General features: G+C 40.1%; 1 protein-coding gene across 8 annotated transcripts in view; it reads right to left on the reverse strand.

The window, feature by feature from the left end:
* Window positions 1–27416, reverse strand: part of camta1a (calmodulin binding transcription activator 1a) — a 284247-nt gene that overhangs the window by 250298 nt on the left and 6533 nt on the right. For all 8 annotated transcript variants that reach the window (XM_035159560.2, XM_035159550.2, XM_035159548.2 and 5 more), the window contains one exon: window positions 20321–20424. In XM_035159560.2, the coding sequence (XP_035015451.1) occupies window positions 20321–20424 (104 nt within the window). The remainder of the gene's footprint in view (window positions 1–20320; window positions 20425–27416) is intronic.

Genomic DNA, 27416 nt, shown 5'->3' on the forward strand with positions numbered 1-27416 from the left:
TTCCTCTCTTATGGTTGCCAACATATGCTCAATGAGTTTGTCTCTCAACGGGGCTCAGAAGCAGGAGGATCTCGCTGAGACTTTGTTTTGTCATATTTGAATACTGAGACTGGAAATTGGCAGTAAGGCACTGGCTGTCCTTTTAGAAATCTGATGTCTCATGAAAAGTCTCGCCGTCACCTAAACAAACAGATCACCCCTTTCAGAAATATTCTGTGACTCATCAACCATCTGTAAAGCTAACTCGTGACTTTTATATTTGGCAAAACAAAGTAGAACTTTGCCCACAGAAATGATTCGACTGCTCATTTAGATTTTTAGCTGAAGAAAGGCAGAGATACGTAGCGCTGTCATTTCCGTCCTCAGATTGCTGAACTATTACCAGTCCCCCGTGATTACCTCTACCTGTCCTTATCAGCTGAACACTACGTACCCAAGTAACCTGCTATTCGCTGAGGCTAGATTCGTGTTTTCTTATGGAGAGGTTTCTGTAGATTTTAACCTTAATCCTATCAGCTAATGTGAAGGCACTGATCCGCGCCTGTCTTGAAGGTTATCTGTGCATGTTTCACACCCACAGGCATTCATTATTTACATAGCTGCTCCCCTGAGGCACCAGCCACCACAGGAGGTGTAGATGGGAAATCTACCTTCCAATCTGCCAGCAACACATCCATATCTATACTGCATGGCTCACTGAGTTAGGAGGATGCAGTGTCAGGATTATCATCCCTTCCCTGGAAACTTCATCATCATCGGCACCAGCAGCTGCAGCGGTGGCATCAGGCAGCCGTGTTTGCCTTTTAAATCAGGGGTTCCCCAACACTGGAGCCTCAAGGGAGCTGTCTTTTCGAGAATGACTCGGTAACAAATCAAAATGAATAAATGCAAACCAAAACAACACTTATTAAGGGCAGTCTAAGGGATAGTTACGTATGGGAAGAAGACTATCCTCCCCGGCAAAACAGAATCTCTTGTTTCAGCAAACCCCCTTAATATGCATTATGTTTTTGTTCACGTAACAAAGCCGTGTTGTGGCAATAAGAAACATGATTTTTGTCCTTTAGGAGCGTTTGGCTCAATGTGACGCTACTGAACAACAAACCACAAAGGGATGACATGAATAAGAGGAACTGTGAAGAAGTCAAGACTTCTAACGTGTGAGATCGCTGTTGGTTTCCACTATTCAACCATCACTGTTTCTTTTCATTCCATTTCCAGAGCTTAACACAGTAACCATGACAACAAAGATCCCCTAACCTTTGACAAAGCATTCATTTCCATCCAAAAACATGACCTTTCCCTAAACCTACCCATGTTGTTTTACCTAAACCAAACTAAATCATTGTCAGATCAAGACAACAATGTCCTGTCAATAGTGGCATCACAAAATAAATCGCTGGAGTGTGTTGTTATGGAGGGCACGGGGGGGGGGGAACTAATTCTGATTCTGATTAATTTAATTTTCCTTGGAAATAGGAAAGAGTGCGACTTAAAACAAAAAAGGAACATGTTGTGTTGACTCTAAAACCAACTAAACGTCAAACGGCATCAAGTTATTTATCTCCAGGAGAGAGGATCAGGCTGAGCGGATTTCAGTGGCAGTGTTTTGAATGCAACATATGCTAATAATGCTTGTTTGGTTAATGTCTAAATCGTTCATTCATTTAGCATCCACACGGCCACGTGGAGGAAGATGAATGCAACAGCGGTTGGATGCAGCGATTTCACACCCTTATCACATAACCCCCCTGGATAATTAAATCTAATGATACTTTATATCTGCAACACCCATCACGATAAACATCAATGCACAAAGCCACTCGTATGAATGTGCTATTGAGCGTAGCGCTGACCTTTCCAGACCCCGTGGACCTCTGAAGACATGTGTGAAAAACACCCTGAACGCTCACGCCAGCCCTTTAGAGTGCAGGGCTGATTTGATATAAGTGTGACAGGGGGTATTTATAGAGCACCATCGAGCCTCGCTCTCCCCTCCTTTCTACGCCATGAGCCCATTCCAGCCCAGACACTATTGGCAACCCTGCTCACTCACTGGAAAAGCCATCATGTCAGCACACTGGCAGTAGATAGCATGTTGCGCTAACAGGTTTGGGGGGGGTCCACTAGAAGAAGCTTGTTTCATTATGCAGTGACAATATATGTACATCCCGTCTTTGATGCCTTATTGCACACCCACCAAGACAATCTGTAATAAAATGTCACTGGGTTTTTTTTTTTTTCAGTTTAATACAGACGTTAGCTTTTGCCAGTCTGATATCTTAAGCCTCCATCCGCGTACTTGTGATTATTAGCTTATTCACAGTGATGCAATCTTGAGAAACATTGATAATGTAGTGCAGAAAGTGTTACATTTATGCAGATTTTGTTTGGGGCCCCCCCTTCAGTTTAAATCACAGTATTTCAGAGATATCTTTGAAGGCCTTTTAGTATGAAATGTCCACACGTTTCTTATGGAGCTGAACTTGATTTAAGGGACTGGTCTGTGTGGCATTAATAACAGTCTGCAGGACATGATTCGAATGCATGTCGGCATCCAGACGTTAAATTGGATTAGCCCGTTTTTTTGTGATCTGTTATTGCTCCGGACCAATATCATACAAAATCCTTCAGCACTCAACAAAAATCTATCTTTTATAACAATGAGCTATCTTATAATTTTGAGTATTATACTTGAAAACGATTTTCAATAATATTTTTTTTAGCGTTTATTTATAAATGGCTTAATCTCTTTTATCTGTTGGCTGATTTGTGTGAATGCAACTTAAACCTATTGTTCTCTCTCTATTGTATCCAAGGACAATACAAGAAATTCTATTCTCTTATAAATTTTTTCTATATAATTCCGAGGATTAAAATGGATTTTATGTCCTCCACCATGTGGCAACCAAGTTGGAATGAGCAACACCAAGGAAGTCAGTCTTCACGTCCCTGGATTTGGTGATTACAATCAGCACATCATCAGCCACACCAGCAGGGAGAGTGAAATAAATCAAATAAATAACTTACAACACCCCGAGCAGATGTTTACATAAACATCATGTACAAATACATAATGGATTGCCCAGTGCCCTCGCCGCTCCAGCGGAATTGTCCATTAGGTTTCCAGGTGTACAGCTATACCCTGCTTTGATCAGCCTATTAGAACAATTCCCTCTGTCATCTTGGGAAACATGATTTGGTTAAAGGGCGGGTTTGGGAACAAGCTTCAGCCGGAGACGTCCCTACCTTTTGTTTAGTATTCATGACATGTATGGTAATCTGGTGTTGCTTTACTAAAAGTCATCGGCAACATCAATTTCTTATTAACACAGGGAGCAAATATCCCAGATGAGGGAGTTGAGCCTGAGGAAAACAGAAGTGTGGGGGTTGAAAGATATAAAATATGGAAAAATTCAAAATATGAATTTGAACTGGCTGTTGTCCTGTAATTTATACCTCAGAATTCGACGTTTTGATTCATCGTTGTTTAAGAATTTGATCGTTTATTCCTTTGTTTGGGGCAGGTCTTCATCTGGGAGGTTTGAGAAATGAATGACCGCAGGGCAAACTTTAACTATTCCTCATTCAATCAAAACAAAACCAGCATTTCTTAAAACTGTCAGACACTAAAGAGAAAATATGTGTTGTTGTTTTTTTTTATTCAATTACTCTGATTTAAGAAGTAAAGCAGGCTTGCAGGTGTTATACCTGCCAGTAACAGTCTTAGAATAAAAATCTATAGTTTGCTCTTGTAAATGAAAGCAATTTTCTTCTGCCAACAACAGTGGTTTAAGCACTTGTGTTGATTCAAGAGGCGATGACTGGAAACCCTGTGGCAATACAGCGCTAAAGAACTGAGCACGATGAACAAATGTACAGTTTAGAAAACCGGTCTAATAGCGGTCAAACTGCTGTCTGAGAGCGTTTCCTTATCTGCAAGCAGAACGGGATATATTGTGTCTGTCGAAGAGGAGGAAGTTCGGTTCGGAGATAAGTCAGGTCACTCAAAAGCCACGAGATGAAAGGTTTGATTCTCGCCGCGAGCTGCGACTGCACAGGTGCTGCTTTAGCTGTAGCGTCTGCGAGGCAGAGTTGAACCACAAACCTGCACAGTGGCTGACCTTGTAATTTGACCTCACCGCTAAAACGGGTCCTGTGTGTATGCTGTGTTTGTGTTTTCTGTGTAGCAAGGCCGTATGAGAAGTTGAACTCTGGTGTCTCTGCTTGATACAGTTAATAAAGTTCTATTCCCTGCTATTCTTTACTTCCTGCGGAGCGCATCAGTCTAACTTGGATGGGACGAACTTTGCCTGGGTGCCACTGACTAAGTACGGTCTAAGCTCAAAAGCTAAATTATTTAGCTGGCAAGTCCAGTTGATAAATGTTGGCGGTGCAGGTCAATACATTACAAGGATGTGTGGACCAACCCTTTTGTAGGATTTATTATGCATTGGGAGAGATAAAGGCCATTGATTGTCTCCAACAAGGTCACAATAAGGTCTCTTTCTCCACTGAAAGGGGTCTATCTCTTGTGGCAACAACTTTAGGCCACCATTTGGTGATACCACACAATAAGGTTAATGAAATCAGTGGGGGGGAGGGGGGAATATGGACCGTCTTACGTCAGCCAAGGATACAGAGCGATAATGGGCTGTATTTATATGAGGGGATATCCGACTTTTACATTATTCATGGGGATGTGGAAAATGCAATGGCAGTGCTAATATAATATTGACCTAACCCCAACACTACATGAATGGCAATAGAGGCACAACTTAATACAAACGCACACACACACACACACACACACACACACACACACACACACACACACACACACACACACACACACACACACACACACACACACACACACACACACACACACACACACACACACACACACACACACAGGACAGACTTACTGGAACATATCTCTTCCTCTTATGATCAATTCACATACTATACACGATACTTGGAAACTCAATACAGTAGACGGTCTGCTCAAAGGTCACAGGAGAGAATGGACGCAGAGAAACAGAGAGAGAGTTGTGTCCACAAAAAGAAACACCCTCCATCATCAGAGCTGGTCAAGGAATACTCAGGGGGGGGTTTACTCTCTTTGTTTGCTGTAGTGTGTGGGTGGACAAGAATAAATGGAAATAAAATAGTGCTTGAACGGATTAATGGTTTATCTACCAACATTTAATGAAGATGTGTGTGCAGCTGACTTTATAGTAAAGCACAATCATTTCTCACAGATAGCAGCGAGGCAGCAAAGTACAAACTTCAAACAAGATCAGTTCATGCATTTGAAGTTTTTGTTGTTGTTGTTTTTTTCCTTAAGTCTGGAGACATGTACAAAGCATCAGAAAAAGGAAACAAACATAACCACAAACCTCCTGAGTCAACCTCCCAATTAGATCAATTTGTGGATAAGGAAAAAATATTTAAGTGATCAAAGTGCGATTGCAAATATATCAACTAATGTTGGCATTCAGTAAAGCAGTGGCAGGAATAAATACTGAGGCAATGATATCCATTCACCCCCACCTCCTCACTGCAACTACTGCAAATATATCTTCGCCTACTTTGCCGTTATAAATCTACGATACATGTGTTTTGTTTCAGCGTGTCTCGCATCATTGGTTTCACATAATATAACCCAAGAGTCGCCGTGTGTAATGCAGAAAGAAAAACGTTTGCCAGCTTGTCCTATTGAGAAAGTGAACGTGTCATGGGAGAATCACAGCCGAGCTGAAGCATTTATGCCTCCGGTCCAGGGGAGATTTCTGAGCATTTTCATTGTTAGATACCATCAAAGCACTTTCACTCCTTTCTACTTATAGTATATAAACATGACTTAGAGGAATATCCTGCAGTGGGAGAACAGCAGAGCCACTGTGGGTCCACGCTTCCTCATCAACAGAGATTTCAAAAGGCAGCGCAGAATTTCAATGGTGCCTCAAGGTTCTGCTAAAGGACAGGCCAGAGGAGTGGGAGAAAAAGGGGGAAGGGAGGAGGACAGGTTATTATGGACTCTTGAAATACACTGTGTTGACAATTCAACCTTATAGGCTCAAGCTGGAGAGCAAACTTAAAAAAAAAACACACAAATCAGTGTGTGTGGGGAGGGGGGGAGCTACAACTACAATTCTCTAATCTATAGAAAATTAAAAGTACGCCAAAGACAAAGCTTATACAATATAAAGATGAAAAAGCAACACAAACTTCCACTGGATACCGAGGCTACAAAAAGGTAGAACTAAGAGCATGCAAGTCCCAGAGTGCTGTGTCAGACACATTGGCTATCTGTACTGTACATTCATTCAAATACGTTTCAGGTTCAGTGCTTTACAAGCTCTGAAGTAAAGGGGATTAAACAAGCTGCACAAGTTCTGCTCTGGAAATATTTATTGTAAAAAAAAAAATGTGCCGATGTAATTTTTTTAATTAAAACTTTCATATCAATTAAAGGGTTTATGCCATTTTTAAGGTTGTTCCTGTCGTTAATCTTTATGTACCTACAGAGGCAGCAGAAATCATACACTACAGTTTGTGATTTTGTTCCCTGTATGACCTGCTACTGAGTAACCTAACATCAACTCCTCTGCAGCATAAACTGCCGGAGATATTTTCAAATAAGCTGCACAGATCACTCATTTAAGACAGATAAATCTATGAGTTGTGAATATAATGACGGAGTAGAGTTGAACATTAAGATAAACACCTCGCTCTGCTGCCACTCATCATTTCAGTGTCCACTATCTTTGAAATAAGCATAATTCATTCTTTACTGCAAAACTGTTGTGTCCTCGACATTTATTGGATGTAAGCTTATTCTGGAAATATTTTCTTAACGGCGCTTGAGAGCCTGCGGCAGGGAAGCAAACTTTGAGACGTTCAGGTGACTAGAGCAAAACAGTGGAAAAGGAGTAGACTCTGTCCCTCCTGTTGTACGTACAACTTCAGAGAAAGAATCGTTGAAACATGACAGGATAAATGACCTAGCACTTAAAACGAACGCTGGAAGACAAACCTACTGAGAGCTTCCTTATTCTGCAACTTTATCCTTGCTAAAAAGGTTTTTAAGAACTGGCTCAGTCCTGGATCTGGGACCTGTGGGATGGATCATTATGTCCTTGTCGGCTTTATTTTTCAAATTCAGCCACTTTTATTGATGTGTAAACATCTTGAGGAGGAAAGGGACTTCTCATACTGCCCCGATGAACAAAGGCCTCAAGGACACCCAACCAAAAGGACATCTGAATCCTCCTGGACCAAGATCATAAGAGCTGCTTGAACAGGCAGCTTTGATAGGAGAAAAACAATGAACTTAAGGGGAATAACCTTTGGCACTGTGATTCGATGAAATACAAATGTGTAACCCAGAAGGTCAGGGTGACCTATGGAGCCAGAGTAATGTCACAAAGCAAGATGTTTTTCAACCCAACCATTGTTTAAAAAATACAAACTCTTACATTTAGTTTAAACCAGGCCTACAGGTGCAAACGTGTACACCAGAAAATGTGTTTTAAAATGCTACGTTATTGAATTCAATTTATTTCAAGGGAATTGTGCTTTAGGATATTTAAATTTTTGGTTACTTCAGTATATTAATTACAAAGGATACAATATTTGATCTTCTTATCTGAAGATTTGGGATTTGGTTTGTGAGAATCCGATTTGATGCAAACACCTTGTTAGTTAGTCACTATACATCTGGTTTTAAGCAAGGGGGAAATGACAGCCCAATCAGCTTTGCATCCATAGTCATGTCAACCTGCCAACTGCTTAGGTTCCTCCTCTGCAAATTTACAAATGCTTAACATATGCTGTAGGAGAGATGAAAATAAAAACACAAGATGGACTGCGTTGCTTTATGGTTTCCCCCAAACTGGGAAGGAAATGCATCAATCAGCTCAACAGCAAAACATGATTAATGACATTAAAGAATGCACAGATTCGAGAAAATGCTTGCATTTTAAAGACTATCCCTGCAGCTTACAAACAAGGTCAATGATAGCCCTAGTTCTAGTTCCCTGCCTTTGACAATGAGAGCAGGTGTAATCAGATGAAGGCCTAATACAGCAGGGCTATAGCGGCACTGCAATGCCTGGAGCCGTCCATCAGATAGAAAAGGGCATGATGGGCTGGGATCCAAGCAGGCCCACAGAGAATCCCAGCCTGCTGTTGTTGCTGGCTCTTCATTCTCAAGGACCTTTAGAGATCAAAGACCAACACACAACAAGAGAGACAGCGAGAGAGAGACGGAGATAGAGAGAGATGGACCAAAGAAAGTGAGTAGGGCGAGCAGGAAGGATGCCATGAATCTGAAGAACCCATGTGGCCTTCCACTGATTACCCATACGCCACCTCCCGCCCAGCCTCCTACTGAGTATAAAGTACAGTCAAAGGGATTTCCTGGAGAATGTCTGTGAAACATCCACTCGGTGTCAGGCCAGCCTCCTCCATCCGGCTCCAGATGATGTATCTTCCGACCTACACTCCATCCTAACATGTTATATTTTTTTTTAGCGTGGAAATGATGCACTCCTTTGATACTCTAAAACAAGGATCCTCTTCCCTCTGAGGAATAGCTGAAGTAGCCTCTCTCCCTGCTTTCACTCTCTCAACAAAAATAAAAAAGATACATGGTGTTCCTTTGCCGGCCAGCACTTTTGTTTAACCTTGGCGAAATACAAAATGGGACAAGCAGTAGAGCTGAACAAATACTAAGCTACATGAAGCGTTATGAAACAACTTAGAACATCTAAAAATGGACAACAAAAATACAACCGAAAGGGCAAGCTTCCCAAATATGAACTCAGCCCAAGCTCAGCCCTGCAAAGGCACAATTACATTGTAGATTTCCACAAGGAGTTCAACCAAGATAGTGTTTGCTCAGATTGATGTACTCCATCAGAACTTTAAAGAAGGGATGTGGTGTGCTTAAAATATATATGCAGTACATTCAGTAACTGCAGAGGGTGTTAAAAAAATAACAGGGACATCATGTGATGCAGTATAATGCCATCAGAAACTATAGCATTGAAATAAATACAGTACAACCTGAAGTAACCCCATAATAAAAAGCTTATAAAGACTGTCAGAGGTGCTGATTCGAATCTTACACTATAAAAAATTGTTTACTACAGCTATGGGTAACTATTGATTTCTAACCAAGATTATTCTCTTTTTAAAAAAACATCATAAAACATCAATAATGTGTCTCTCTGTAGACTTGTGCAAACTTGTGGTCCTAATCTGATCCTTAAAATTCAGGCACAACAAGTACTCTGGTTATTTTGTTGATTGGAGTTTTTAAAATAAATAAATCAATGATTATTGCATTAGCCCAAATGCAGATGAAAATATATATGTCCATGAAATTACAATAATTGGCTTTATATACAACTTAAACATTATTGATTTTTATATTATTTTAGTTTAGAAAAGCCAAAATTAGAACAAAACATTTGTTTAGATTACCAAACAGACAATGAGTCATAGATGTTTGTTTTTGACTGCGAGCAGCGGCAACATGGCTACCGCTACTAGCCTGGCGACTGAAAGAAAGAAACAAACGCCAAAAATTCCCATTTGAACTATAAACATCAATCTCAGTGCTACGATAAAGGCAGAGTGGTGTGGATAAGTAGGAAGTAGAGAGTAGGAAGAAGAAATGTTTCGCTCGAGACGATCGAGTGTCTGAGCTCTTTCTATAGACGACATCAGGATAAATCCGCCCCATCAATGGGTCAGTGGTCCGTAAAAAAATAAGGTGTTCACTGTGCACTATTGCCAAATTTCGTAGACCTAGAACGTAGGAAATTAAAAGTGTGAATGGGGTGTCGGGTGTTTGTTTACACATCTCTGCAGAAGTGTGATGCCAATGTTTACAAACACCTTTACAAACCAATCCCAGAATTATAGTGCCAGCTTAATCGTCACAGTAAGAGGCTCTTTGGGAGCAAAGCTGCCTTATCCTGCTCTGACAGCACTAAGTATGAAGAGATGTCTGAGTGATAAGAGGGTGCAAAGCTCCTAAGTACGAGAAAACAAAAAATACCAATAAAAAGAAGACTGGCGAGGAGTCAATGCTATAAACCTATGTCTGCAAGTAATACACAGTCACACTGTGTTTCTATAGCAAACAAAACCATTGCCACAACATTGTGCCATCTCTTGTAAGTACAGTGCAGTTTCTGCTTAGCGTTGCCTTTTCATAGTTGGAGGAGAAAACTTTATTCCTTAGATAGACTTCTTTACCTGTAGTACACAGCAGAACATCAAACGGCATCCTGTTCTTCTCTCACATCGTTTTCTAAGATGTCAGCCTGAAAAATGTGATTGTACGAGCAGCGCTCCCGAAGCATTAAGCACACTCGCTGAACAATGAAGCACTGGTCATGAACAATACGTTATCTGAAGTAATATGCATAATTCAGAATAGAGTAATTTTATTGCTTACCAGTTGCAGGAGTGGACTTCTTGTAAGCTCCAATCTCCTGACATAGTTCTGACAGGATGTGTTGTATTCCACAGAGTACAGGCAACAAGAGTAAAGCTGGCATTAATTTTGTTTGCAACCTCTTTCTGTGCGTCTTTTTTTGTCTACTCTTGTCACTTGGCACTCTTTTGGTACTAAATTTCCCTTCCATTACATGTCTTCTCAGATCTGCCTCCTCTGTGAGAAGCAGATTTTCTCCGAGCACCAGCTTAGATTTCTTTCTGTTTCCATTTTGGCAAAAATTGCAAAAAATCTCCTCTCTATTTAAATTGTTAGAGGCTGCTGCTTATTGTTAATTTCATATCAGTTAATTACGGCTGGAGAAAGAAAAATCTGACAAATTACATTCTTTTCAAACATATTTTTCTGAATATATTATTATTTGGAAAATGCAAGGAATTTATCAAAAGAATGGGCAGAATTAGTAGGTCTTACATAAAACACTACATCACCAGGCCGTGTAGTGCGAGTCAAAGAGTTTTTAATTTACCAAAGTGAACAGCTTAGACATGTTTACCAGCTCTAGAGACACTAATGGAAAAACATACCATACTCCATTCAAAGACTGAGTAAAAACATATTGGTTTGCAGATATGCACTTAAAAGTTCCGAGAGGTTTCTTAGATTACAGACAGGATCCTTGCAGTAAATATGATAATACCTCTGCCATTCAATCCCATTCATGGCAAGCAGAACAGAGGTATTTACTCATGTGAAAATCTACTGTATAAGGAACAATATAAAACTTTATTAAAGCACAGACACACGCACATCAAGTGCATAACTCATTTTCCTTTATCTAGTAAACAAAGATAAACTCCATTACAAAATGGTTCCGCGCAGAAAATGCCTGACCCAGCAATTCAGAGAGAAAGGTGGAAATCTTTCCGTCTGTACCTGAATAGCATTGCAGCTCAGTGAACACATGAGGGAAAAGGGAGACAGGAGATAAGAGTAAAAGGAGGGAAACCAGAGGAAGAGAGAGCTGGAAAGAAATCAAAGACACAAGCTGGGTTCAATTTAGAGGCTTCCCACAGGAGGTGGAGTGACCTGTATCTGCTACAATAGAGGTCATGCAATTTTGAGTGGATACTCCTGCCTTCAGAGGATACTGAGGACCCCTGCCTTGATGTGCGCATCCAGAGGAAAAAGCAAAGGGTCCCTATAGCATGCAGGACTCCCTAAATGACCCAACTGGTGGGTTCCTATTACAACTGCCTCACTACACCGTAGCCTCGCAATTGACACTTCACAGTAAGCTACAACGCTAGCAATCAGTGAAGCTATCAAGCTCACAGGAAGTTGCTATGAAGTCAGCCATCCAAAGAAACTCTACCAATTCCTTATCTTCCTGTTTTCCTCTTTCATGAGCAAAGCAAGGTGAGGAAAAAACTCCCTGATATATACCTAGTAAGTTGTAATTGAGTGGAAACTTCAGGAGATGAAGGTATCCGGTCATTTTATTCTACACAGGCATAAAGTAGGCAAGGTGTTCGTATTAAAACGCTTTTTAAAAAAAGATAGTGAGAAGTTATCATACTGCAACACTGTGGCTGAATTAATGTGCTCTCTGAGCAGCCAGGGAAAAAAAGTGTGCAGGCATTTTGCCATCTTCAACCTCAACTGAGTGGTTCAATGAGGAGCTGATATAAATAAAACCTGAACCTTGGTTAAAAAAAGATCCCCACAGGATGCGCTGCACCTACTCTATTCAGTGACAAGTTCCCAGAACCTGTTACTGGAGAAACATTGCAGGAATCTAACCCAGAAAAATAAAAAATAAATAAAAATAAACAGACAAACAACAAAAATTAGATAGATGGACAAACATGACCTTTTAATTTCCAGTGATTGCCCCAGAGAAGCTAATGAACATTCCTGTAAACATTTGCAAACGGTGGAAGTCATATTAATTACTCTCCACTGAGAAAACCAGGCACGGCAAGGAGCTAAAATGAAGATAAACATTTAATCAAGCGTGACCTTGTGTTCAATGAGGTGAATTCTCGGAGCACTGACGGCCATAAAAACAACTCTGACAGTTCAAGTTGGGCCGGTGTAATGACAGAACTGTATCGGGACAGTCCTGGTCCTGGTAATTTGACCAGGGTCGTTTTTTGAAATGTTTTAATGAGGTCGGGATATTCCACAGGGGATGCTCCAGCTTTTGCACCATGAGTTTCACACCAAAGTCTTAAGCCTGCAAACTCTAATTTATTTCGTTTGAAATAAAGCTGAGCTGGTGTTGAATACAGTGCTTTGAATGAATACATTACATATTTCTAAAACATTATGTAGGTGGTAGGTTGCAGTGTAATTGGCCATCATCAAGTTCCTACAAGGACATCATTTCTATGGATGACAATGTCAGAATATGATTTAGATAATGAGGTTAAACAGTGTTGTCAGGCATGAGTCATGGCAGTGACGAGTTGAACCGAACCAACTCACGGGGTCAAAAATGTGTGAATCGTTTTTCTATTAATTGTATTCGTCAGTTTAAGACTGACAGGAGGAACTCGCGGCATCTTTTGCACTTCTCACATGTGGCTCTCTCTAGTTTTTTACCCTGTTAATATGTTTTTTTGGTAGCTTTTCCTTACTCTTGCTGAGGATTAAGGGCAGAGGATGTCGCACCTTGTAAAGCCCTTTGACAAAAACTGTAATTTGAGAATATGGGCAGTACAAATAAAACAAAATGTGGCTGATTGATTGATGCAGACGATCTACTAACATACAGTCCAAGTGGAGGAGGTTGCACACGGTTTCTTCTCACAAACAAATCATATCACAATCGTTTTCACAAACAATTATGATCCACAATCGGTCGAGAACAAAGTCACACAAGCCGATTGACTTATTACATGCATTTTAATTGTGGGTCCGTGTCTAAAACCCCATGTTGTCCTGCTGCAAGTGGCTCAAATGACTTATATTCAAATAAATGCAAAGTCATGATGAATTATTTTTTACCATTTTCTCGTAATTGGTTTGAAGAATTAATATCACAAAAAACTTAACCTCATTCAGCATATACCACAGTAAATTAAATCGAGAGTGAAGCTTTGTTTAGGTCACAAACCTGACACCCCGCCCACACACACTAAATATACTAAATGTACTTTAGATTTAGGAAATACTGCTTTAGTGAGAGAAGCTTGAAACTGGATGGTTGTGGCAGAGACACCACAAAGAACAGAAACTCTGGAGTGTTGATTCACAGATTCAGAGCCATTGCTTTTATCTTTTCATATTTTAAATTAAAATATTTTAGTTTAAAAAAAAAAACACTGCAGAAAAAGCATTGCCTTTTTCAAAGACCAGATGAATAAATAAAAAAAAATTCCTTTATCCTCTGCAACTGTATTCAAAGGAATGCATTTTTGTTTAATATCACAGCAGTGGGATTTAAAATCCCATAGTGGCACGGAGCAGGTTAACACAAATTATGTTTTAGTGAGAGCAGTGAATGATGCTTGTCTTTATAGCACCTTATCTCATAGTGTTAGTCTCTTAGGATTATCTGATCACACCCTTAATTTCATTTGTTGTGGTTTTTGATCACTTCTTCCCTGCCTGTTAACCCTCGCTGCCCCACGAGTCCACCGAGTGTTTCTACTGGAGCTACTATTCCGCCCTGAGCGGCGGCATATTGCATGTGGGCACCCTGCTGTGCTGCTGCCGGCGGTGGTGTGAAGCAGAGAGGATTATTCCTGACAACGGGGGCATTAAATGTGCAGCAGGCCGGTGGAGGCCCGGGCTGATGCTCTCTTGTCGGTTTTGGTTCAGCACCAGTTCAGAAGCAGTCCCCTCTAAGCTGAGTGGGAGCTCACAGTACTCAGAGCGTTGTGCCGTTCATTAAAGGCTGTGGATGTCACACCAGCTTAGACCCTGTGTCCTCCCTCAACCACAGCTTCATGCTAAACTCATTTGCCTCTACGTTTTAAGGTCCGACTTGAACTATAAAGTCACGTTTCCAAAACTGGAAAATAATGTGCTTTATAATGTAACAGCCACTTGTTAAAAATCACCAAGGTTTATGTCCAACACTGAGGGGTCTAATCCAGCTGTTGCAGAGAGGAAAATGTTGTTCTTGTCCACAAGACTCCAGCGGCAAGCCATAAGAGCCGTCATTCAAACTCAAGCACTGCTACAGAAGTACATAGTTAAGGGGCAAACTCAAACTGAAAAGCAGAAAAGTCTACAGCCTAAATAAAATCAGCTCCCATCTTTGACTGGTAGTTTCTCAACCGATGACACTCTTGCTTTGAATCTTACAGTAATACACAGCCTGAATCAGAGCTGTTAAGTGAACCAAAGAGTGAGAAGTCCATCTTGAAAAGTAGCGCTGGTAAAATAAATTGCAATTCTCCCGCGCGTTTCGAGTCCTGCAACCTTCATGCCGGCATAACCAAACATCAGGCTGACTCTGCTTTATCTTGAAAGGGATATAAGCCTAAAGCCGCTCCTGTGTGAGATGTCCTTCTTTAAAAAGATTCTAATCTCAGCCGAAATGTCTAGCAAAATAGAGGTCATGGTGCCAGAGCACCCGGCAGACAAAAGAAGCCGGCTGCAGACCTGAGAGGAATTCTGTGAGGACGTCTCACCTGAGAGACATGGGGACATCAATGGCTGAGAGAGCAGCGACACAAACAAGGAACATATAGACTTCCTGGAAGTATTTCTGCTTCCCTCTGCAAAAACTTACTCATGACAGAGTGGACTATCACCTTTAACAGAGGAGGAATCGCAGAAATGTCACTGATTATTTCCACTCAAAAAGTATTATTATTCCAATCATAACCACTTTTCTTTCAATAATACTTAGTATTTTTTTCTTCCCTGCTACAGTTGCTGAGTAAATTCCCAAGCAGCGCAAGGTACTTCTCTCCCATTGATAATTTGAAGGCTGATAGCATATTCGTATCTCGCAAACCGATTCAATGACGAGAGCACCGTTAAACCCTCTAAACTCTCATCCTCTCCCTTGAATTTTGATTCGATTGCTTTATCTAATTTTCCAGTAAATGCTTGAAATGTATTCCTGCACACCTTCTCCTCGTGAAACTACACAGGGGAATCATGAGAATGAGATAGAAATGAATAGTTCTGCATTAGCTTCACTTCACCTCGCCCGGCAACGCCACAGCCCCTGCCGCCCCATCCGCTCTCCTTCCAGATTAAAGTTTCCAAGCAGCAAGTTGTATCCTCAATCACCAAAAATAAAATGAAGTGTGCGCCTCCTCATGAATGAAACTGTAACAGAGCCATCCCCGGGTTTGAACAAGTAATGTACAACTGCAAAGAAGTTGGCAAAGGGGGAGAGGAACGAAATACACTTTATGAATATTCCTCATGTGCAGCTTTCAAGTGGCTCGGCCGTCAGTTCAGGAAAGCAAAGAGTGCCTTCATGGAGGTTCGGTGCAGATATGAACGTGCACAATTAATGGACATGTGGCAACAATGATGAGAGGAAGCTGTGAATTGATTTGTCTTTATAAAACTAAATAAGTGTCTTTTCTAAAACAGTGCACATTTGAGCTGGATAGGAGTCAAATAAAGAGTTAACATGAGGAATCATATTGTATTTTTTTGTTCATTATGAAGCCACTAGATCACTAGTTTATCTATGGAAAGATTTTTAATACTTAAATATAATAGACAGCAATGTCAATAATTGTTATAGTATAATCATGAAATATGTAATAACATAAAAACATAAAATGATCTGTTTTCCAGAAACCAAACAGACATAATATATAATAAGGACGACATGGTTACTGGTTTTCACAGTAAACTATGGTAAAAATCCTGAAGGTCAGTAGTAACGTTTAAAATTTTAATAACCATTAAAACTGTGATTGATTCCCGTGGTGATTTGGTTGATACTGTGCAGCATTAACCAAATTTAGCTCATCTCCAAGACACAATAAACCTCCTACTGTTGTCAGGGGGAACTGAACATTGGAAAACACTGGTGTTATATTTGCTTTCTTCATCATTCTCATGATATTCTGAAGTGAGCTGATTTTACTTTTAGCTGATGAGACTTCTACGAAAACCTTTCGCATTTAAAGGTCATGTGAACCTGCATTACATTAAGATTTCATGGGGGTATAAAAGCTTCTTTAGCAAGTTACAGCCATCTTCCTTTAATGTCAATGTTGCACAGTTGATATGGTGTTGCCTACATTATCATTTTCATTAATAATAAATATGTTGATTAAACGTAAAATTGGTGAAATTACTACAGTTAGTCCATCAGTACTTCACTTACTTTACAATTTTTTAATATTTTTAACGATACCACAAACATACTGAAAATGTAATTCGCTCTAATCATGATGATATTTTGACAGTTTAATCTCTAGTATAAAATATAACAGCATGAATAATATTCCCAATAATACAAGAACAAACTGTTTCTATTATCAAATCATCCGCAAATGATTTTCTATTATTATAACTTCCCTTTACAGTTTCGTGGAACCCAAGGTGACATGATGAAATTGTTTCGACCAACAATCACATGGGAGCAGCAGGAAACAGAGAAAAATGACTTGCACAATTAATCGATGGTCACAGTGGTTTGCTGGCTGATTTTCTATCAATATAGCAATAGATGAATTGATCAATCATTGCCGATCTAAATATTTCAAACACTCAAACAAATTTCAATATGACAGGAGAACTATTATGTTACCTAGCAACTATAGTGTTCAGACACAAAGCAGCGAAACCGCCTGGGCTAAATATTGCTGTGGAAGACAAATAACTACAGCATATGTCACACAATCGATTTCCTTTTTGCTCTAATGAAGATTATCAGCCCTAACCTACCAGACGACTGAGATTCCTTTAACGTAAAAGGTGGGAAATTAGTGCATTAAGCATGCTGAGCCGGGGCCAGAAATATGCACTGAATTGATGAGGTGTCACTTTCACTAAGAGTCATACTGTTGCAGCGACAAGAGCCTCTCTGATCCCTCTCTTCCTGCCTGTCTGCCACCAGTGGGGAACAAACACTCTAATTTGCATGGTCTGCACAAAAAAGAAACGTCCTTGATTTTAGGAAAGGTTGCCTTGCTCTCTTCAACCCGGGGAAAACACTATTGGCATTCATACCACAGCACCACTGGAACCATCTTTTTGCCCCCAAATATCCTCTCAGCACCGACAAACATCCACAGAGGAATCTGCGGCCCCAGAAACACAACAGGGTGTTTTTCAATTTTTCCCCCTGAAATGTTTCTCCTATGTTTTAATTTGCTATGGGATGACACGACATGCTAACAGCTGCAGCCGCCAGTATTTATCCCCAGCAAATGCTTAGACGTACATTTTGAGATCAATTTCAGAGCCATGTAAATTAATTTAGACTGCTAGCGGCACAATGCAGGTCAGACAGGGCAAGCAAGTTACAACATCAGCCAATTAGAAACACACAAGCATTATACATTTTTTCTCATAACCGGGGCAGAGATTTGACAGATGGAGACTGGGATGAAAATGGAGACTGCAAGTGATGTAGCGTATGAGAAACTATGGATAATTCCGGCTATATCAATCACCACCGTAATTTCGTCTACTTCTCACACATCCATGTCTTTACCGCAATTAAATTAGTCCCTTCATCTATTTTCTAAAACACATCTACGACACAAAGTGGGTGTAAAATAATATTTTACTGTGTGTCAATGACAGATTGTCTTTTTGAATATCCTGTTCCTTAGGAACGAGCCTGTCTGGTGCCTTATCATCTGGTTGTTTTTCAGTCAATTAACTTTCATCACTGCAGATGACTATATTTATATGGTCACAATTTGTTAATCTAAAGCATGGATGGTTGATTTTTGCATATTGGTTTTAAGATTTGTCATGGAGTGTATTTAAGTCTAATTACAACCAGTTCTCTGAAAAGAGTAATCTTTTTTTTTCCAGTAGAGGAAATAAAAGAGATAAATCTATGAAGAATTAAGAACAGGGGAAGGTTTGAAGCAACATGCTGTTAGGGGAACTACAGTAGAGCATGTAGTGCATATAATGCAATTTAATAATGTCAAACCATATCAATTACTATGTGATAGAGCCAGACCAATGTGGATCTTTGGGGGTCGATGCCAACACTGATATTAGGGAGTAAAATAAAGTTTAGCTACCAATATATGGGCGGATATAGAATATATGTATAAAAAATAAATCTGGCAATGACTTGTAGAATATCATTATTCAACCCTCATGACAAAGAAATGTAATTGAGTCCTTATATTTTACTGTTTAACCATATAAGATTAATTGTATTATGGTTACAAGCATTTTTTGTATTTTTATGTAAAATATGAACATAAATGCTAATTTCTTTGTATAGTTTATTCTGTAGAATAAAGGCTTTTATACTGGCACATCTCTGCAACATAAAGGCTGATACTGATACATCTGTGGAAGTCTCATATTGGCTGATATTATCGGCCAACTGATATATCTGTCGTGCTCTGCTGCGATAACCCTTATCGTGAATATTGTTTAAAAAGGCAGCAAACAGCTTAAATAAATCCTTTTTTCAGAAATTACATATTTTATCTTGGCCTTGTGACTTCATAAAGAGAAAACAATATTTTTTTGTTTTGCTTTAAGATTAAAAATTTGGCAAAATAGCATGCAGGTGAACTAATCACAAGTCTATAGCAGATTAAGATTCAGACAGCAAAACTAATGCAGCTATCTCAGGAGACTCTAATATTGTCCCTTTATAAACAGCATAAACATCAAACAAGACAAATGCCTGATTACGTATCTAATAAAAAAATAATTTAAATGTCTGTACTTCAGGTAAAAGGGAAATGAAAATGACCAGATCTGTGACAACCTGTCAAAGCAAGAAAACGATTATCGGGTTTGATTTGACGATGGATAAATTGTGTCTCATCTTAATGTGATGCAAATATGAAATGAAAGACACCTCATGCTTTCACAGCACCAACGCTAAAAACCTGTTTACATCGCGAGGCCCTTGTGATGCTTGCCAAACGAGACTCAACAAGAGAACGATATCAACCTTTGATTAATGCCAGACGGGGTTTTCCTTGCAGAGAATGAGCACTGGAAAATCCACAGTAAACACAAACTAGGAGATGAGAGACGTTTCTCAACTGTCTCAGTTCAAACACGAGGAGAGAGGGAGAGAATGTTTCGTCTGTTTTGTGGTTTGTTCCCCGTATTTGACCAGAGAACGCGCTGTGTCACAATTAAACATCAGACTATCCGTGCAGGCAGTGAATTCTCTACGTTAGAGATTTTGAGATGCAGCGACCAAAGACAAAAAAGATCAGAGGAAGCTTTGCATCAATATTAATAAGTTCACCTAAATTACAGCAAAGGTGATATTCCAAGGATTATTTCATGAGTTGCACTACAAATTTTAAAACATAATACAAATGGAATCTAAAGAGAAATCTAAATATAAAAAGTATATTTAATACAGTTATAACAATCCTGATATTCCCCGTCATGTGTAAGATGAAGGGAAAATACCAGAGAATAAAGTAAACATAAAATATCTTCACTGGTATAATGTGAAATGTTTAAACGCTTGGCCTATGTGAGTTAAGAGGGTATATTTTGCTAGGGGTATATTTCTTTTAGATTGAGGAAACTCATGGAAAAGGCGTCGCGTTGCTTTGAAGAGAGTTCACACGTCTTACAAATCTGAAAAGGGCCTTGGAGAATAGGGTGTCTTTTAGACTGGCACCTTTGTAAAGAGATGGATTGAGAAGAAAGTGGTATGCTAAAGAGCAGTAGCCTTACCTCATTAGTGTTCCACCGGTGTCTCTCCTTTGGCAGCGAGGTGCATTTTGGTAGACATTCAAGCAGCTTCTTGGGCAGGTATATTTTCAAATGTCCATGTTCATCTGCAACAAGAGCAACGCAAAACAGGATATTTAGCACAGGCTCTATACCTTGTTGACTCGTCTCCCTCCTTATCAGGCCGTCCGTCTCTCTGTCACAAAACGCTCACTCTAAAATAACTATCTCAAACCGAATTAGGAAATTCATTTAAGAAATAAGAGAGGACTGCCTGCATTTTATTTTGTGCTTGGCTAAATTATTTTACTGTGAAATGCATCGTATCAGGGGAGTTCGCCAGAAATTTTTCACTGTCAACTTGTAAAGGCTGTGTCTATTCATTATTTAGACACAATAAACACCCTTGAGTGATTTTACAGCGTATGGGGACTTAGTAAGGGGGCCTGTGCGCTGCACGCCAGAATGTGGTATATTAATAAGGGAAATAATTACAATTACCAGGCCCAATGCTTACATCATAATGCATGTCGCTCAATCCATAATTTAGATTTCACAATCAGTTCACGAGTATTGTAAAACAGTAGGGGTTAAAGACACAATCATGCATGAATGCATTCAAATGTTAAATTAATTCCAGTGCTTTCTTCCAGGTAAAATATGGAGATGGATGATGTGTGAACAAACTATACTTGTTTAGGAAGACCAGGACGTGTTGAATTTATAATATCATGAAGAACCCTATTACAGCTTTAATAGAACAGGAGATATAGGCTTACGTGGACATAATCCTAGTAATTCTCATACAACATTTTATCGGTAACAATGACTGCAAAAGCAGAAAAGTCTGTGATTGTCAATCACTGGGAGGTCGAAGACAGTGCTAGTGAAAAAAAAACACAATCTCAGGTGCATCAACATGGAAAAAAAGTCAGTGTGGAAAAGATGTATGGTTCATAACAGAGGGTGGAAAGACTTGTGTCAGATTGTGTCATTGAGGAAATATTTTAGCTTGTGCATCATCCAGACGAAGCCTGCCAAGAATATGAGCTTCTCTTTTTCACCGTAGCTGCCAATAAAGTTTAGGTTGTTCCCTCCACCTCACCCCCATCACACCCACTGTGAACCTTTAATCTTTTTGTACATGCCGCACTTGTAATGCATCTACAAGCTGTAAATCAAGCCCCGCAAATATTGCACGTAGTTAGTAAATCCAGGTAAATGTTCCAGCATGTGCAAATGAATCTGTTATTCAGTTTTAATGTGTGTGGATTTAATGTAAATAGATTCGCGGGAGGTGATGCAAAATGCTGCATTTATGCAATGCAATTTAGCTGGGAAATAAACTAAAGCTAAAAACCAAATATCATAGAACGAGGCACATTCTTTCATATTTATACAAGTGCAGGTTTGGATACTAGAGGGGGGGGAAATGGGTGAGTAAAAGGGAGAGAGAGTAAAAAGCTTGAATATGAGTGCTGACTATGGATCCCTGGGGGAGCTGATGTCACTGGTTGATTGTAGGAAAAGAAAGAAAAAGTTCAACCGCAGAGAAACACCACTTTAAAAGCCAATACAAATAATGATCATGAGGATATAAGAAGATGCTTGTAGCTTGATGTACGTCACAGCGGGAACAGAGTGCCACTGCCCAGAAACCTCAGTGAACACAGTCGCTCCACGGTATAACGCGCGAGGTGGCACATCATCGCTCCCAGAGGAACGCACGGGTAGATGTGTAGTATTTACCATTTCCATCTGTACCTATAATTCTGCATGTACACTCTGTTTTATATCAGCTGCACAGGTATCTGTAATCATCCGCTATGCCCAATTAAGAATCACATACAGCATCTGCTCCTCGGTACCGGAGCGCTTTCACTGTCAGAACTAGAAAACATGCTGCAGCTGAATTATCAGAGAGCCAGCACAGACAGAAGGAGGCTGGTTTTTTTGTACAAGGGGACTTTTTGTTATTCAAAAGGAAACTAATCAAGAAGCTGTAGTCTCATTTTGATGCACAGCCAAACTTTCATTATCGTCCAATAAAAGGGTCAAGAGGAGCAGAAAACTGAAGCCCACTCCAAAATGGGAAAAATCGCACTCGATCCACACTCGGATACAGCGTGGGTCAGAACAAAGTTTTGTCCATCTCCCATCCTACGACATGTGATCTGAAGAATCCCCTCTTTGCAGCAGCAGCAGCAGTAGACACATATGTCTGTCTCTGTGCGGATTATTCAGGATTCAGTGCTGCCCCCTGGCACCGCCTCCTGTGACACCATCAACAGCTGACAGGGCTAGATTGGAATATGTCTCAAGCATGTTGAGGATTTTATCGCCAAGAGAGTCGGGATCGAAATCTACCGCAGGAGGATTTGTCTGCTCAATCTGCCAGCAGGCTAAAATACTGGGGCTGAGATGAACATGAAACATCGAGGCTCCTGACAAATAGAATGAAAACTGTAGTCTCTCGCTTGGTTTTAATCATTTCACAACCTTATAATTACACCGGTCATTGCACAACATGTCTCTGTGCAAAGTGTTGCCGGCTTTACAACTCTCTGTGCCACGGAACCCTGAATTATGCAAAACACATCTCAGTTAAGTATGCTGTGCACATGAAAGGTGAAACAACTACCACATGACTGCATTTTACTTTGAAATCCTGGTCTTGTATTTGTCAGCTAACAACCCCCCAAGCGGCAGAGCAACCTGTAAACCCTGCAGGACTCATGTGTTAACTGGGTTTCTCTTAATCCTTTAACCTTACGTAAACACTTCTAAAATCAAATAAATAGGGTGTGATCAGATTACTAATGTGCATGTAACTACGTTAAATGATGCGAGAAGTCTTAAGCCTGTTAATGAGGACATTCTCATAACAACCTAATATATATTTAAGACATTACTGGAATCTTTTCCACTGGACATGTTCTGGGGAATATTTTTCTGTCGAAGCCTATAATATTTCACTTGCCCTTTTTGCATGATATTACTTTTACAAGGGGCGTTTCTTCCATGTTTTATAACCTGATAAACTGATTTTAAATCAGCCAGTTAAAGTTATGTGAGTGTATGTAATGGTCAAAGCTCTAATTCAGGCGTTTTCAATGAAAACCGGAATTTTTGCCCAAATTCAGGGGACAGCTAATAGTTGTCAGCTGAATTATCTATTCATGCAATGCTCCTATGGACGAACTAAGACAATTATCAGTGGATTACTTTGATACTGTAGAAAACTTAATGGCTCTCTGACAATGTCTGGACTTTTTGGGAGCATCTTATTCTTTAGATTTGCAAGATTTGTAAAAAAAGATTGGTCATATATGCATTTTGTCTGTTTGCTCTGGTTTGACTGAGTTAACTGCAGCAGACGGGACATGGGTACAGTTCCAGCTTCTGACTGTGTAGATGCGCCAAATCAAAGGACCCGACTACAAACGAACATGCACCGTTCCCTTTCACCTCACATAGCCTTTGCCTCAAGTCTTAAAGTGCTGTCTTTCAGTGTTTCATGGTCCCCACTTGCACTCACAGTCCCCTATTTCTAGAGCAGCCATACAGATTTATTACGGCCAAACTATGAAATGTTCTTGACTGGCCAAGTCAGTCACTAGACCTCAATCCACCTAAGCATCTGCTCCTCTTGCTGAAGATCCAGTCTGAAGGCAACAAGCCCCCAGAACCAGCAAGAAATGAATATGGCTGCAGGACAAGTCTGGCAGAGCAGCACCAGGGAACAAGCCAAGTATCTGTTAATGTCCATGGATCAAGGATTCCACACATACATTGACTGCAAAGCATTTGCAGCCAAATATTTAATGTAATCAGGGTATATCTCATGATTTAACCTGTAAAATACTGCTAAGATATCTGGATGTTCATAGTATATTCATGTTAAACTGTGCACGACATTTGCAGCATTACTGTTGTTGTAATGGACGAAGCACAGTAGACAGAGCTCTATCTAATGAAGTTCTAGGTTTTATCCATCTCAAATACGAGCGCCTGCATTTCTTTGTAAAACAGGCTAACTACTGTCGTGTTTCAAATCGTCCACTATGCTTGTGGTGTTAAATAAACCATGTGTTTTAGATGTGACACTTGTTATTCAGATGTTGAGTGTTGGCCGTCTCTAATCTGGGAACCCTTGTCTAACATGAGAGGGGCCTTGTTTACATAAGAACGTTTCTTACCAGGCTCTCATGGGACGCAAAAGCAAACTCACTGTAACCGTCGAGCGCAGAGGTTTCTTTTCTGCTGCATTACACTCTCATAACTCCAACTTTCAGCTGCCATTTATCCACAGTAATAATATTTCAGCTACCATATGCCTTCGGTTCCTTCCACCAGACATTTCCACAGATGAGAAGGAGGAACCATGAGCATCCACAACAAAGTGCTGCTTACTAATTTGTCCACTGTGGCATGGAAATCCACATATACTCTATGTGCATGAGCTGAAAACGGCCCACGGGGGAATACCTTGTATGCCAGATTTGGAATACATTAATAGATTATAGACAACTTCTTCATGATCTAATTGTCTGAGAAGATCAGTGTATAAACAACAAATTACCGACAAAAATTTGGCTTTGAAAATGTTAATGGATCAAAGCTTGACGGGAACTCTGCTTCTTTTGCATTTCCACTGCTTTCCCCTGTAAGTTTTAATATTTACTTTGGAGTCTAAACAGCAGCCTTAATGACTGTGTGTACATTAGCCAAGAAAGGGATACACAGAAAACTACTATTTGATTGTAAAACACTAAAAGTGCAAGACAGGCTGATACCAGAGCTTGTTATATGAGAGGATGAGCTGAGCTGAGCTGGCACACTGGAGCCAATTACATTCTGGGTCTTGATGAGCAAGCTCACATCCAAAAGGCTAAAGAGGGAGAGGAGCTCTTTTTAGTGCAGAGGCTACAGGTCTGCAGCTTTCATGTTGCCATTCGTGTTCTGAACAGTGGCACGTGCCTTCCTAATTCTCATCACCCTCTGTCGAACGTGTATGAAGATATATATATTTCTGTGCGCTGATGTTTGGATTATCGCTGATCCTGGCTGCTAAGCAAACACTTGGGCTGAATTTAAGGGTATCTGTCATGCTAGCTTGCTCCAGCCCCACCCTAGAGACGGGAGCGAGGGTCATGAGACTGGAAAGGCTGACAAAAACAAATCTTTAATCAATATCTGAGCCCTGAACGCAAAACCCTCTCTCTTCCCTCTCTGTCTCAGAGCGCTCTGGGAGTGACAGTTTTTCTTTTTAATCTGTGCCCACATTGTGGAGAAATTGCAAGCTAATGTTTTGGCTATAGATCATTCAACAAACCGCTGCTGGCGGTGCATATCCAAAGTAACAGTCTGAATGCCAACGTTTTTTCCACAACAGTTTAGTGGCTAATATGGCTTAAGGATGTGAGGAGCAGTGTAACACTATCTGCACTTTTGGAGCTATACCTGAAACACGTGGGAGGTGAATCACAGACGAGCTAACAGTCCTGTGGATAAACATTTGGCTCTCACCTCCTCTCGGTAAAGAAGCGCTGTGAAACTGAATCAGGCCCCTGATCCACTCACTGGGCTGGACCAAAAGAAAAAAATGCTCCTACGAGTTTATCTCCAGAATTAGCATGGTTAGCCAAAAGATCTTAGCTCAGACATATTTCATCAACTAGGGTGTGAAATTTTATGCTACCGTAAAGAAAAAAAAAACACACCCCATCTGCTGCACATAAACCGTAGCCAAGCAACTAGTTAACAACTTATCAGTGGTAGTGAATGATGCAGCAGGAAGACAGCACAAAAAAAAAACCTTTCATTTGCAGAGGAGCTCTTCTCGATGCAGAGACTAACGACAGGAATAAATCTGTCACATTGACATCTTGTGAGAATTAACTGTTTTGCATATTTCTTAATGCAGCGTCAAATACTGTATCTTTATTTTAACTGCCAACGCTGAGGCTGTTCAAAGAAAGAATAGGCAGCAGCAGCAGCATTGTTTAACCTGGTGATACGCTGTCATCCTTAAACACCCCCTGCAACTAACTCATTAGCAGAAGTAACCGATATTTTGATCATTTAATCCCTGTTTTATACGGACAGAATAACACTTTTATAGTCAGAGGGAGACGGACAGAAACTGTAGAAACATCACTTGTTATTTTATCATTGTGCTTTCATCACTAGCAGGGGATTTGAAAGAAAAGCCATCGTCTTTCTTTGTGCACACAAAACATGCATATACAGAAAAACTTCGACAATAGACGAAAGGAAGAAAGATTTAAGACAAAATGACATTAATTCACAGCATGCACAGAGAAATATTACACATCCTACTTACATGCACTTTCTACATTATGATGCATGTAAAAAAATATATATACAGTCAGTGAGAGGCTGAGACATGATGAGAAATATGTCAAGCGTCTGAATTGAATTGAAATCTATATTCGGAGGGCGTGGAATGGGTTATACAGTATTTATAATGATCTATAGCAGGCAAGATGTCAATGCAGTCCAGTGACAGACTGAACCTAAAGCTTATACAGTTGCATGTTGACAGTTGAAAACAAAATGTAGACAATGAGACAACAAAAAAGAATGTGGTTAAAATGTGAAGCAGAGATTAATTCAGAGAGCCAAGGTGCAGTGGTCAAGTGATGACAAGCTGTCAATAAACAGTGATGAATCTGGTTGTGAGGCGTGGAAGAAGAAGAAGATGAAGAAGAGAAAAGAAAAGTAAAGGAGGGGGGTTAACCTGCGGGAAGCTACTGCAGTGACATTTACACTAATGGGATACTGCCCCTGTTGCCTTCAGGTTAGGACACTTTCCTGTGATTCAGCTAAGAGCCAAAACTCTTCATAACATCACTAATCATCTGCGGTCGTGACATCGAAGCTCCATTCACACTTTTTATATATATATATATATATATATATCATAACAAATTTTAATCCCTAATACAGAACTCATTCCAGATACTCTGACACATGGAGAGGAAAACTTTTGAGTCTTTTTTTCTGTGACAGTTGTTCGATTGTGTCACTTTTTCTGTTTTATATCATAGTCCAACATCTCACATTTCAAGACACT

The sequence above is a fragment of the Hippoglossus stenolepis genome, chromosome 6, assembly GCF_022539355.2.
Source record: "Hippoglossus stenolepis isolate QCI-W04-F060 chromosome 6, HSTE1.2, whole genome shotgun sequence".
In the NCBI taxonomy this organism is placed as follows: Eukaryota; Metazoa; Chordata; class Actinopteri; order Pleuronectiformes; family Pleuronectidae; genus Hippoglossus; species Hippoglossus stenolepis.